The sequence below is a fragment of the Coenobita brevimanus genome, chromosome 111 (assembly GCF_032717465.1).
Source record: "Coenobita brevimanus isolate Jiangsu-jjx chromosome 111, ASM3271746v2, whole genome shotgun sequence".
In the NCBI taxonomy this organism is placed as follows: Eukaryota; Metazoa; Arthropoda; class Malacostraca; order Decapoda; family Coenobitidae; genus Coenobita; species Coenobita brevimanus.
The window spans coordinates 32,207,719-32,223,111 of record NC_137064.1 but is presented as its reverse complement, the minus strand read 5'-3'; the positions used below and the strand labels follow the sequence as shown (position 1 = coordinate 32,223,111).

General features: G+C 38.3%; 1 protein-coding gene across 1 annotated transcript in view; it reads left to right on the top strand.

The window, feature by feature from the left end:
• Dhc36C (Dynein heavy chain at 36C) overlaps window positions 1-15,393 on the top strand; it is a 111,414-nt gene that overhangs the window by 91,600 nt on the left and 4,421 nt on the right. Inside the window, exons 71-77 of the mRNA XM_080286419.1 lie at window positions 520-665; window positions 1,011-1,163; window positions 2,566-2,717; window positions 3,165-3,384; window positions 12,719-12,875; window positions 14,392-14,558; window positions 14,988-15,225. Of these exons, the coding sequence (XP_080142545.1) occupies window positions 520-665; window positions 1,011-1,163; window positions 2,566-2,717; window positions 3,165-3,384; window positions 12,719-12,875; window positions 14,392-14,558; window positions 14,988-15,225 (1,233 nt within the window). The remainder of the gene's footprint in view (window positions 1-519; window positions 666-1,010; window positions 1,164-2,565; window positions 2,718-3,164; window positions 3,385-12,718; window positions 12,876-14,391; window positions 14,559-14,987; window positions 15,226-15,393) is intronic.

Sequence of the window (15,393 nt, the reverse complement as noted above, 5' to 3'; positions counted from 1 at the left end):
ATTATATATTCTTAACGTGAGATAGTGCTGCCTTCAGGCATCTGTATACAAAGTGACAAACCAAATGGTTCCTTGTAGCCCATGAAAACATTCACTATGGTGGACGGTGGAAATATAATCAGATAGACACCTGGTGGTCTGATGAGTTAAAGAGCTCCAACTGAATGACACTCATCAAGGTATACATCAAAAGGATGCCTGGAATTTATTGCTCAAATAATACAATTTGGGTGATAAAGGATTGGATGATGATAATGGTGATAATCATGAACTATTTTTCTGTCTATATACTGTACCTAGGCTGCTTCCCCCAAATACAGGGAGGTAGCTGAGACAGGATGACACACTCCCAATTTACTCATCCAAAGACACACATTTATACACTCCCAATTTACTCATCCAAAGACACACATTTATTCATCTTGGGTAATCATGACAAATAACATGTAAAAAATCTTGAGGTGAATAGTAGTTGAAGGTGAATAGCACAGGACCCAAAGAAATGTGACCATTCCCCAGACCTGCTAGGGAAGGCATACATAGAACCGCCACCATTTGACCTGGTCCGTACCTTCACTGACTCCAACTGCTGCCTTCCACTCATCTTCCTCCTCACCCCTGGTGCTGACCCTACCAACCTCCTTCTTAAGTTTGCTGAGGACCAAGTAAGTTTGCTAGTTTCTGTTATATGATAAGCATGTCAGTCTGTATCCCAGTAAAGTGATGAGAATCATTTTGCCATTACTTTCTGTCAGTACTTGTACCTGTTTTAACTAATTAAGGAGTAAGTTGTCCTTTGTCTGTTTTTTAGTGATTTTGCTTTCTTTGTTCATTTAACCCATCCTTAGGTGGGGAAAAAAAAAAACGGATTTTTTTTTTTTTTTTTCCAAGGTGGGTAGTGGCCTTTCCTAGTCTGTTTAAAACTACATTTAACTAACTGGGTTTCTGTGTTGTGGATGCAGTGTTGCCCTTTGATGGTGGACAGAGTTGAGTAAATGTGTGGTTTGCAGGGCATGGGTGGAGAGCGTCTACAGAGCGTGTCGCTGGGGCAAGGGCAGGGACCTGTGGCCAGGAAACTCATTGAGGAGGGGGTCCGTATTGGCACTTGGGTCCTTCTTCAGAACTGCCACCTCGCTAAGTCATTCATGCCAGATCTCGAGAAGGTGGGCCAGGGTTCTCAGAAAGAGATTTGTATGTTAGTTATTTTAACTCTTTGAATCCACTGATGTATTTTTGTGCTACCAACAGGTGATTTTTATTCTCTTTAGAAATTACTTATGACAGCAGAAAGGTTAAGGAAGGCTTTAGACAAGCCTTTCAGTTTCCCATAAGTTACCAGTAAGTAATAAAACAAGGAGGATGTCACAATATTCAAGGAGTTAGGTTTCATGATGAAGTTCCTACCCTAATTGCAGTTGACTGGTGGATATAATTCCAAGAACGGTACTGCTACATTTCTTTGTTATTTCAATTGTTCCATTCATATGTGTTTTGCTTCAATCTCAACCTTACATCAACACCTAGAATCAGCCCATAACCCCAGATTTATACTGTAAATGTCATAAATATGGTCAAGTCTTTCTCACATGCTCTCTCCACCATCTGCCCTATTTCATGCATTTCATGCATACATCCATGACAATTCTGGAAACACCTTATTCACCACTCAGCCAACACTCTTATCTCTACACTACTTTCTCTGTCATAATTCTTCCTTATACTGTACCATTTCTACAGCTCTCAGCAGCCTTATTCCACAGTAATTTTTGCAGTCACTTTGGTTACCTTTACTTTTGTATAAGTGTATAATCAGAGCCTTTTTCCTTATGACTGGTACAACTCCACTTAAACAAGAATAAATGGACTACACCTAAGATAGAGAGAGAGAGAAAGAGAGAGAAAACTAAATTGTCACCAGATGTGGAAAGAGATTATACTGTTTCTTCTATTTGTTTAACTGTTTGGTGGCTTGTATGATGTCCAAAACTTACTGACTGAAACAGCATTAAATTATACCATATAATTTTTTTATTAAATTCTAGCGTTGCATGAAGATTTCTGGTTACCTATGAGAGCAGTGAGTTGTAGTGGCAGAATACCTCACCTTTGTACTCACATTATGAGAATGCCTGGTATGTCTCAAGATGCAGTCATTCAGGTAAAGTACTCTGCAGCCACTGAGGTAAGGTACTCTTAAATGACCAGAATAAAACTGCAAAAACTAAGTAGCTCAAGTTTGCTGTGGTTTAAGTCTGCATCACACTGGCCACAAATAATAGTTCTCCACACTGTTTCTTACATTAGATTGCCACATGTTGATATGTTATTAGCATATGGTATAATTAATTTCTGCATTCACCCAACACTTTTTCGTGGGAGGGTAAGGGATACTGTTGATTGTTGTCTCTCATTTACATTTTCTCATACCGTTGTTTCTGGACTTGTACTTTCTTACCCCTACGTCAAGATCCTACTTCATCCCTTCTTTTGGTATAGTGAAAGAAAGGCAGGATGATGACTTATTTTTTTCTCCTAACTGGTATTAATTTTTTTTATCTCTTTTAGCTGTGTGAGGACCTCAATCCAGAGACCACACACTCTGACTTCCGGCTGTGGCTGACCAGCTACCCCTCAGCTCATTTTCCAGTGTCTGTCCTGCAGTCCAGCATCAAGATGGTTACAGAGCCACCCAAGGGATTACGAGCCAATCTCAAAAGGTAAGATGTAGTACAGACACTGCTTCATCATACAAAATTGCTGTGGAAATTGTTGATTTGGGTTTCCATTTCATCACCCAAATATGTATTTTTTTTATTCATTGTTTGTTTCATTAAGTTTTGCTTGTATATTTATATTTTCCACGCTCTTCATGCAACTGAGAAAAATAGGCTGGATGATGATGATGATATTTATATATTTTTTTATTACTGATCTGAATGGAAGAGTTGACTTAGCTCTTGTCATACTGTAACAAAACATGGCTGCATTGACTGTATGTGGCATCTTCTGACACATTTAGACTTTAGTTCAGTATACAGCCTCCTCAAATCTCTCTCTTGCATTTATGCAGTTAATTCTGTAATTAATAAGTCTTTCATTTCATAATAATAAAATAATGAAAATATAGCAGCTAATACAGTATATTATACCCCAATTTCCCTCAGGCTGTACCTGGCTGACCCTCTCTCTGAGCCAGACTTCCTATTTGGTGAAGGCTCGTCCAAAAGGTTCCGGCGACTGGTGTACTCGCTGTGCTTCTTCCACGCTGTTGTGCAAGAGCGTCGCCTCTTTGGGCCCCTTGGCTGGAATGTGCCATACTCCTTCTCCGACACTGACCTTAGGATCTCTGCCCAGCAGCTGCGCAACCTCCTTGACTCATATGTGGTGAGTGGCTGGGGTGGAGGATCACTGTATAAGTAACATGAAATGTAGGGAGTAAGAGTGGACCAGAACTGTTGATACAAAGTTTATTAATGTGACACAATCAAATGCATGGATATTTACAGAGTGTGCATATGCTAAGTAGAGAAATATTATACACTATGATGATGAGTAACAAACATCCTGATACAGTACTGGCACAGAGTTATTGTACACCATGTCATATATACACACACACACACACACTTTTGGTAACAGCTGTTTTTGATACTGTAACCAATCTCAAACATGGCCGATAATGTAAACATTGAGAGACTCGAATTTCCAGGATTTGATAGTAATACTAATGTCATGGATCTGGTTAAAACATTGATTATGAGGATTAGTGAACCTGAAAAGAAAGTGGAGAATCTAGTGTTAAAGGACATGTCTGGAAATACTGAGATTACTATGTATACAGAGTCTGATCCAGTCCAGTGAGATGGCGAATGAGGAGATCAGTAATTTGAAGCGTGAAAATATTGAATTGAGGAGAAAACTAGAAGAGAGTAGCAGTAAAATGGAGAAGGGGAGTAGTGTATTAGAAGAGCATAAGGCAAAGTGGGCACATGTAGAAGAAGAACAGAAAGTAGTGGTCAGCTTAAGGGAAATCATCCAGGAAGAAAGGGAAATGAACAAGAAAAAAATGGAAGAAAATGTAGTGAAAATACTGAAGAAAAAAGAGAAAAATTGAGAGAAACTGTAGAAAGGAACAGATGTGTGGTAATATTTGGAAACAAGGAGGAGGAAGAAAAGGTTAGATCCGTGAGACTTGAGAGAGACACGAACCTGGTGAGAAGAATATGAGGCAAGATTGATCCTAAAGGAGGCAAGTGGGAAAAAGAAATTGAGGAAGTAAGGAGGATAGGGCCTTATAAGAAAGGGGAAACAAGACCAATGAGAGTCAAGTTGTCATCAGAAAGTGTAGTAAATGATATACAGTACTTAAAGTGACCTAGAAACTAAGCAAAGAGGCAGGGATTCAAAATATTATGATAAGAAAAGATTTGAATGAAGAAGAAAGAAAAGTTTTAAAATCATTGAAGGAACAAGTAAAGGAAAAAAATGATAAGAAGACAGAGGAAGAATGTAAAACTTTTTTTTGGAGAGTGATGGATATGAAAGTAAGGAAGTGGTATGTGAGGAAATAGAAGTGAAGGAAACTAAGGGGGATGGCTATGAAAGATCAGAAATTTAGGAAGTGGTACCGATGGAGAGAAGGAGAGAAGAGAGTATAATAAACATCAAAAATAATTTGAAGGTGGTATACAGTATACTAATGTTGATGGTTTAATATTGGCAAGACTTGAAATTAACAATTTCTTGACAGAACATGAACCTAATGTCATGTGCTTTGTAGAGACCAAGTTAAGAGAAGATATTGATGGTCATTTGGGAGATGGTAAATACAAACTGTGGAGAAGAGACAGAAAAGAAAAAACGTTAGGAGGAGTGATGATAGCAGTGAAGAACAACATAAATGTAGATACCGTTGAAATGGGAGAAGGCAGGGCAGAAGTGATAAATATTTAACTAGAAACTGGAGAGAATGGCATGAGAGATATGGCGGTAGTGTACAGTATGTTCCCCCTAAGACAAGAGCATGGAATGATGATGAATACCAGGAGATGTTGACAGATATGGCTAGTTGTTTACAAAAAATAACTGAGAATAGCAACAATATAACTTTGGTGGATGACTTTAATTGTAAAGAAGTGAACTGGGAGGAATGGGACTCAGGAGGCAGCAAAGATTCGTGGGGCACTATATTATTAAATATAATAATGAATAATGTGATGATTCAATGGATCAAAGAAGAGACATGATTCTGAGGTGAGGACAGCAAGGTTAGACTTACTGTTTACCAAAGAACCCGATGTAATACAGTAGAATCATTGAAATATTTCTGTCCTATAGGAAAAAGTGATCATGTGGTCATTGAGTTCCAGATGATAATAGGGAATGTTGAGCCAAGACACGAGCTTCATAGGCAGGGAAGATACAACTTTGGGAAAGCAAATTTTACAGGATTGAGAAAATTTTTTGAAAATGTGGATTGGAGAAAATTCAGAGAAACAAGAGAGAAACAGAGGAAATGGGATATCTTTTTAGACCTCTATGATTTGGGAGTGGAAAAATTTGTACCAAGAGTAAGAGGGAAAGAAAACAGGAAAAAGGAGTGGTTTAATAGAAGGTGTATGATAGCAAAAAAAGAGAGAGATAAGGCGTGGAACAAGTGAAGAAAGAGAGCTAACAACAGAACAAGGGAAGAATATAAAAGAACTAGAAATGAATACACAAGAATACAAAGAGAAGAAGAAAGGAATTTTGAAAAAGGTATAATAGACAAATGCAAGGATGAACCCAAACTGTTTTATAGATTTGTTAATGGCAAACTGAAACAAAAGGAAGGAATCACCAAACTGAAAGTAAAAGGAGAGGTCTATAAAGATGCAGCAGTGCAAGCTGAAATAATGAACAAATGTTTCCAATCGGTTTTCACTAATGAAAAAGAGTTTGTGGAAGGGGAGGGAGTGATTAGAAATGTACCAGTGATAGAAGATTTAAAAGTGGAGGTACAGGAAGTGTATAAATTACTGGAAACTCAAGATGTAAGGAAAGCCCCAGGACCTGATGGACTTTCTAATTGGGTACTGAAGGAATGCAGAGAACAACTGGCAGATAAAATTCAGTTTAATCGTATGTTCTCTGGAAGAGGGGAAAGTGCCACAAGAATGGAAGAGGGCAAATGTGGTACCAATTTATAAGGGAGGAAACAAGGAAGAACCTCTGAATTATAGAGCACTGTCTCTAACCAGCATGGTCGCAAAATTGTGTGAGAGAATCCTGAAAGACAGATGGATAAAATATATGGAAGAGATGAATATTTTGGCTAAATGTCAGTTTGGATTTAGAAGTGGAAGATCATGTGTTTCCAACTTGTTGAACTTTTACTCAAGAGCAATTGATGTGGTACAGGAAGGAGATGGTTGGGTGGATTGTGTGTACTTAGACTTAGAGAAGGCCTTTGAGAAGGTACCTCATAAGAGACTAATGTGGAAACTAGAGTATATAGGACTGAAAGGAAAACTCCTGGAATGGTTGAGAGACTTTTTGAGAGACAGACAAATGAGGAGGGTAATAAAGGACAGGATGTCTGGATTGAGGGAAGTAACAAGTGGAGTCCCTCAAGGCTCAGTGTTGGCGGCAATAATGTTCCTGATTTACGTAAATGATTAACGTTGGGTTTGGTTAGTACTTGGATGGGTGACAGCCTGGGAACACCAGATGCTGTTGGCATAACGTTCTCCCTACGTGTCAAGTGGGGTTGGTGGAGGATTGGTGCCCCTCCCTGTAAAACAATTAACTCTAAGCCCTTGGCCACCCCGTTTGGGATACATGGCGTCTGGCAATGAATGAATGAATGAATATGGTAGATGGAGTGAACAGTTATGCAAGTCTGTTCGCTGATGATGTAAAGATCTTGAGAAAGGTAGAGGTTGAGGAGGATTGTAAAATGCTGCAGGAGGATCTGGATAGGATACATGATTGGAGCCGAATGTGGAAAATGAAATTTAATGTAAAGAAATGTAAAATATTGGAAATGGGTAAAAGTACCAGGAGGCCATCAGTGAATTATTTGTTGGGTAATGAATTAATCACAAAAATGAGAGAAGAGAAAGATTTGGGAGTATTGGTCCAAGATAGTTTGTCACCTGAAAAACACATTAACAAGATAGTTAGAGAGACATATAAACTCTTGACTAACATAAGGATAGCATTTCATTATATGGATGAGGAGATGATGAAAAAATTGATAGTGGCCATGATCCGCCCCAGGTTAGAATATGCAGCGGTAATGTGGTCCCCACACAAAAAGAAAGATATTAACAAGACAGAGAATACAAAGAACAGCAACCAAGATGGTCCCCAGTCTGGCAGATCTGTCATACAGAGAGAGGCTGGAAAAGATGGATTTTCCTTCCTTAGAGGATAGGAGAAAGAGGGGAGACATGATTGAAGTGTTCAGGACCATGATAGGAGTAAATAAAATTGACTGAGAAGATCTGTTTTTATGGGATAAGAGAGCATCAAGAAGACACGGAATGAAATTGAAGAAGTCAAGCTGCTTGAAGGATATCAAGAAATGTAGCTTTCCTTATAGAAGTATAGACTTATGGAATAGCCTGGACAAAGAGATCATCTAGTCTAAAAACTTAAACAAGTTTAAAGCTAAATTTGACTTACTGAGAAATAGCGACGGAAACCCACGATTATAGCACATTTTGTGTATATCACAATTAGGTATATTAAGTAAATACATAGATATTTGGAACGACTTAGATGAAGAGGTGGTGCAGGAGAAAAACATTCATGTGTGTAAAAGTAGATTTGATAAATGTGGATATGGAGACATGACAATACGAGCATTGCTCAATTCCTGTATACTGCAAATAGGTAAATACAAATAGGTAAATACACACACACACACACACACACACACACACACACAAATTTTATTTTTATTTTGTTGATGTGTGTGTGTGTGTGTATAATTGTACAATATTAGCTACTGTCTTTGAGCTAGGAGTAAGAAAATTGATATTGATTGTAACCAAATGAAGAGGCAATATTTTGTGAAGTAATGTGTTGGGTTTTAAGAATGGTCCTACACTGTTCTGTCTTTGTCCCTTTTTAAAAATAAATCTTAGTATTGATAGGGAATTGATGGGGTAAGTATGTTTGAGGCAGTCATGGATTGGCCTTGGTGCAGGTGGATTACTGGACACATCCAGCATTGCATTTGGTTAGGTGAGGGGTTTGTTTGAGCAGGGTGGGAAGGTAGATGGATGAGGGTAGTGTTAGTTGGAGAGAGGGCAACTTGATGGTGGAGGGCTTGGTGATATGGAGGCAATTCATTTGTGGCCATCCCTTCCTGGATTAAGGAACCTGGATATAGGTAAATAGACTAAATAGGCTTTCCTCCAACTTTGTAGCTTGTTTCTGTTGGCCGGTTTTTATTTGTTTCTCTGGGTATCTCCTCCATTTCCCCACTGTATTCTCTTCTTTTGCTGTCTAGATTTTTGTAATGTTATGCTTCTCTTTCAATCAAAAGCTGTAGTTTTGGAACTTTGTCAACATCAAAATAAGAAAGAACATGCAAGAGAATATGTGCTGGTAAATTGTAACATGCAAAGTACTGTAATGTGAAGGAAGAATCGTTACTGATTCTTCTAAGCCAACAAGAATATGGTTCAAAGTCTCAGGGCAGGGTTGTTGATGTTGCACCTTTCTGCTTTCACTAATGGATCTTGATCATACTTCCCCTCATTTGTGCTTTGTTTTATTTGAATGTGTTAGCTCTCTCACTCTGGGACTTTGGGCATGTTCTACCTTTCTCTTGGTAGGTGTGCTTCTTATCTCCTCCCCACTCCCTTTTTGTATCCAGATATAGACTCGGACTAGCCAACCAGTTGCAAGTGGTTTGTTTTTGGCTCTGTTTATTCTCTTGAATGAGGCCTTAGAATTAGCTGATGAACAAGGAATCACTAGAGATAATTTGATTCAGGTTCCAGTTTCCCTGAAATTTTAAAGTGTCACTGGACTGTGGCAAGTTTGCTGCCCTGTCCTTGGTTACTTTGGTTTAGATAGTTAGCCTCCAAGTCATCCTACAAACTGAAATAGGGAAGTGCAGAAACTTGTCTGTTATGGTGAATATGGGGTTAATTTATTGCACTTCTCTTTCCATTAACTGGATGTCATTTCCAATGTCACTTATATTCAGGGGTGGAGGTTGGGATCATTATGTCAGAAAAATTATGGTATGTAAGTCATCAAGTTACTGATTATCATCCATCCATACATCCATCATCCAATCCTACCAGAATTACAAATATACAGAACAAATTTAGGAACCAATCTGTTGCCAGTTTAACATTTAAGATCGATAAGTTTAGATGGAAGTGGAGGAGTCATACTGTAAATAATTCTTCAGTCATGAGCAAAGTTATCCAGTTCAATCAAACCTGCACAGAGTAAAGTTACTTAACATAATGTAAAGTTTGAAATTAATGTTAATATGGTATATTATTAAATTACTTTGAAGTCAGCCATTGACTATGTTTAAATTTAGCAGTTTACAAGACGCAGAATATAACTGGTGGTCAGATACATCCAAAATATTATACTGTAGTTCCTGTGAACTAAGAGCACATAATACACAATTTTTTCTCATCACCTTCAAATGGATCCTTGCATCATTATGGTGAGCAACTATTTGTTCTGGTTATATTTGACATACCGGTACCTTGTCTATATTTACACTTGGGATGTTACTGAACAGAGTCCAAGTCTTTGTGTGTATACTCATTGGTGCATTATACTGGACACCAACCTACGGTGTGCAAGCCAGCATGTTTGAGAGGCTGACTGAAGCACAAAATACTAATAAGTAGCCTTTAGATTATTATTTTCTCTTCCATTTTTTATTAGTAATATTATAGCTGTGTATACCATACACAGAGCTGCTCCAAAGATAAATTTTCCAAGTACAGTACCTGTAGTTTCGTACTGTTCTTGAAAACAGCAATTTTTTTTAGGCTAGGAAGTTGTCATTCATGATACTTGATGTGACATACTATACATGCATTCTTTGCTTTTCTCTACTTCTCTGTGAAGATTGGTTATTGATTCTCTCCATAGTATCATTGTGCTTGATGCATTATATTCCAGTAGAGTATACATTCATTTCTACACAATGTTTCTTTTATTTATTGCAAGAAGACACTCCCAAGACAGTCACACATCATAACACTGAATGTATTTCTTGTATTTCAAATATTGATTTAGTTATCCATTGATTGCAGACATACTAAATTTTTATTTTGCATGTACAGTATTTTAGACAATTACTTGTCTGTTTTTTTAATACCAATTTCAAGATTTTACTGTATGTGTATGTATGTTTTTCCTGATATTCTGTCATATGCAATTGCAGGAAATAAGGTATATAAACCTTTCTGTGCAGTACAGTATTTGCAAAAGACATACTGTATACAGTACATCCCCACAGTACGCGAGTTCCGAGTACGTGATCCCCCTTGTACGCGAGGACCTATTTTTTTATATAATTTTTTTAGTGTATTTTTTATTAGTACGCGAATTGAACTCCTTGTAAGCGAGACAGGCAGTGAAGAGTGGCCCAAATCCGGGGTTAACCCGAGTACACGACACTGCCCCCCTAAGAAGCAATAACAGGTAAAGGTTTATCTATCCATCTATCTATCTATCAATTGCCAGATGCCATAATCCCGTAAAGAGTGGCCATTCGACTTTGAGTTATTTGTTTTACAGGGAGAGGCACTAACCCTCCACCAACCCACTTGTTGACACGCAGGGAACACGTATGGGTTGGTTATATGGTTACCACCCAGTGTTGTAAATGGTTCCTTGGCTTACAGGAAACCATTTGGCTTGTCACTCAATGTAAAGCCACCTGTAAAGGAAAGAGGAGCAATAAGAAGTGACAGGAAAGATGGGTAGGAAGAGAGGAGAGCAGGCACAGAAAAAGAATGATAAAGACTAAGGAAGAAGTAGGCAGCACTACATCAAGTGAGTGGATGATGGTCGCCACCACCTACCACCAATGATTTACCTAGTAAAGCCATAATCTTGTAGGTTTACATTATCTTAGGTAATATATCTTAGATAGTTTCCCTGTATAGTACAATACTTAGGTCTGAAAGGCATCTCAAGGACTGCCCATGAAGGTGGGTGCCGCCCATATGTAATTTTTACCATAAGTTTATGTATTCACAGTACGCAAATTCCTAGTATGCAATGTCCTCTGCCGCCCATATAGGCGCGTACTAGGGGGATGTACTGTATAAGTATGGTAAAATATAGCAGTATGTGGCACTTCACCATAGATTCTTCATTGGAAGGTGTAACTATTCATTATAAGTTTTTGATGTGGAAAAAATATGGTACAGTTGCCAGGCTGGACCAGATTTTGGTACTCAGAGTTTATTTTGATAATACTGCTCAGAAGCTGTACTGATTTCAGGACATCGAATAGGGAACAGTTATGATTTTGTTCTTGTGAAGATCTGAAGGTAATTGATGACTTGAAAATGGAGGTGGGAGGTACACCAGAATTTACTGTTAATAGTACCACCCGCTACCATTATTTTGTTCCATTAGATGTCCTGATACAGTGCAGTATTTTGTGAGTGCAGGAGCTGGTCCACGTAGCCCACTGTTTCACCTACTCTTCACTTTTGCTGTCCACCTTACATATTCTTAATCCAATGTCCACCTTATTCTGACGTTTTATACAGTAAAGTTACTCATTGTGTTTTTACTTTGATAATCACTTGGACAAACTTTTCCTTAAATCTTGCAGTGTAATTAAGGTGTCACTTAAGTAATCAGCTTATAAAGTAGAGTGCTAAGTGGGAAGTGGATTGACAGTTCTGCAGCATGGTTTAATATATTGTTTTTATCTTCCCATTTGTCTCTTCTGCATCTTTTCTCTTCTGTGAACAATTCTTGTTTTCTTATTCCACTCTCTGACACCCTTTTCATACCTATAAATCCAATCTTACCATTTGTATTTCTCTTCATAATATGTAAACATCACTTCTTTCCTTTTCATCCTCTTTCTCTTGGCTTTCTTCATCCCTTCCTTCCTTTATTCTTTGTTTAACCTTTCTTCATTATTTTCTCCATATAACTTTTGTATCCATAAATCTCTTTTCAATTATTTCTACATTATATCTTTCTTTATAATTTTCTTCTTCATTTTCTTCACATATCTCCTTTCTGTCTCAATAATCCTTTAATTTTGTTCAACATATTGCTCTTCTATGTTCTTTACATTTTGGCCACGTATGTGTTTATCCTCCATTCTGCCCTCCATTTCTCCATTCTTTATCATTCATTTCCCCCCACCATTTCTTACCATATCTCCTTAAATACTTCATCTTTTGTTCATTATTCTTTTATTCGCTGCCTCATGCTCTCATTTTCATTAACTGCATTGCTTTTTCTTCCTTCCCTCCCCATGTCACTCTCCTTCTTTCCCCATTTCATTCTGTCTTCCTTTGCTGCTTGGCTCTTTACTCCTTCCTTTTTGACCTTTCTTGTCCCTTTTATTCTTTCATATTTTTTCCCATTTTCCTCTCCCACCACTCCTCCTTTCCCTCTCCCCCACCTGCCTCTCACTTTTCCCTTCATTCTTCCTTCTTGTCTTCCTCCTCCGCCCCTCTGTGCTGTTCCCTCCTCCCTTCCCCTGTAGGAGATCCCATGGGAGGCACTGCAGTACCTGACAGCTGAGTGCAACTACGGTGGTAAGGTGACGGACGAGAGGGACCGCCGCACACTGAGTACTATCCTACGCAGTTTCTACAACCCCACTGTTGTTGAGGGCAATCCACATTCCTTCGACCATTTAGGTATACCTCAGAGTTATTAACCACTTAAATATGGGTGACACTTTATTTATACATGTATTTGTATGTTTATTTATCTCTATTTATTGATTTATGCATATATTTATTTGTTTATTGGTGGCTACCAAATGATTTTATTCAACTTAAGAAAGGATTATTTTTATCCTAGGGAAATTATTAATATTGTATCTGACTCTTGCAGTTCAAAAACTCTCCTAAGCCAGGTAAATTTGTCAGGAAATGGCAGTAATAAAACAAAAAAGACATTACAAGCTGGGTTAACTTCTTCACACTGATGATGACATTTTCCTTGTTCATGCTTCTGCCAGACAGTTTTATTCAACTTAAGAGAGACTACCTTGGGCCAAGGACTTAGAAACTGATTCTCTCAGATACCAGTAGGTTTTCCAGTGGTGTTTTTAAATTGTATGGTGTCTGAGTAAAATAGGTAAGTTGTCAGTGGATGATTAAGCTATGGTTCATTTTCACACAGAAAGCCAAGATGAAAATGGGGAAATTTAGCCTCGGATACCTTAAGCTTTCTTAACCCCTAACGGTCGGTCCCTCTTCTGGAACGTGTGTCATGGGGACGTCAGTCCCCACTCCAGAATGTTAAGACGCCCTTATGTTCTCAGCCACTGCTCTACAATAAATAATCATAGGACATTGGAACACCAACTCATTTTAAAGCTGAAGAGTTGTACTTTGCTGGGTATAAAGTTTTTATGATAGGTTTAGTAGTTTAACATAGGAGTGGTTTTTGAAAAATCACCCATTTTTTGCAAAAAATGACCACTCCTGACTGTTGATTTTATAAACAATGCCCAACCCCAAGGGGTTAATTCCTTCAGTAACACTACATCTCGTAAAACATACCACTAGATGATATTATCCAGGTTACGGAGACCTCGTAGATACACTGCTTTTTGTCATTTAAGTATATAATGATCACTAAATTTTCTAATCTTTTTCAGTATGGTGATGTGTTTTTCTTCCTCTTGGTGTTGCAGCGGTAACATGATGCTAGTTAGCAGTGGCTTGGAATATTATTAGATTACCCTATGTCTTGAGCCCTCAGTTATCTGCATGAAATTTGAGCCAGTGTTATGGTTTTTCATATAGCATTCATCATCACATCTTGCCTTAGAATTTCATTGATGTTGAAAATTAATGCTTAATCTTTGTTAATTTTCAGTTGATGTTGGGATTGTGTTGATTATTTCCCAGGGATTATTCTCCTCCTTAGTAGTGATCTCACAAAGTATTTGATTGTACAGTAGGCTATTTATCAAGGATTTTAAGTTTTCAGGATGCACACATCTCTGCAGTTTGTCATTATCAGATTTTTTTTTGTATGTGCCTTTTCACATTCATGTTCACTCATCTGGTTGTGAGGTGTGCATAAAGATTAATGAATAAACAGGCAATCTTTTGCACACCTTAAACACAACAAATTTTGTAAATGAGGTTCTAAAGATACATGTATGCAACACTTACAGTAGTTTTCTCCAACTTTCAGGAGTGTACACCACCCCTGAAGATGGTGACTATAACCAGTTTTTGGAGCACATCTCAGAGCTGCCCCGTGATGCACCGCCCCACGTGTTTGGCATGAACAGCAATGCTAGCATCAACAAAGATCAGGCAGAGACCAATAAACTTTTTGCTGCTGTCCTTCTCACCCAGGTGAATGCCCAGGAAATGTAGAAAAGAGTGCAGCTCTGTCACTAGTAGACTTGACTTATCATTCTGGTATTATTGATGGTGAGGAGTGGCGAATCTTGAATATGATGCTTGCAGATTATGCTGTGTTACATGTTAATAATGAACAGGAGCTTTGCAGACTGGTGAAGAACTTTTGTGAATGTCTGTGAGTATTGTGTTTTGGAAATAAATTTAGATACAAGTAAAGCAAATGATTGTTATAAAATAAGTTAACTCTCAGTGTGATGTGCTGATGAATGTAGAGAGACATTAATTGGTGAGAAAGTTCAAGTATCTCTGTGCAGTAACAAAAAAGAGAGGTTAAGAGATTATATTATATACAGAGGCACATGTAAAAAGTTATATAAATTTCCCTGCTAATGCAATTGTATCTGTTACTGGTAACTACAGGCAGCTTCATTGTCATCTGGTGATGGTGGTGGCAGCGAGGGTGAGGCAGTGGGAAGAACGTGTGAGGAAATCCTTGGCCGCATCCCCCCAGTGTTCCACGTGGATGCCGCTCTGGCCAAGTACCCCACTAAGAGAGAGCAGAGTCTCAACACAGTTCTAGTGCAGGAGATGAGTCGCTACAACACCCTCGTCAACACCATTACCACCACACTCCATGCTGTCCTCAGAGCCATTGAAGGTATAACCTGTATAAGTTTTAAGTCACCAGTATGTCTTCTGGGATGATTGAAGCTTTTGTGTGTGTGTGTGTGTGTGTGTGTGTGTGTGTGTGTGTGTGCTCTGAATTGTGCCTGACTCACATGCTGCATTTTTTTTTTTTTTACTGTATGTCCATTATTGTCTGAAA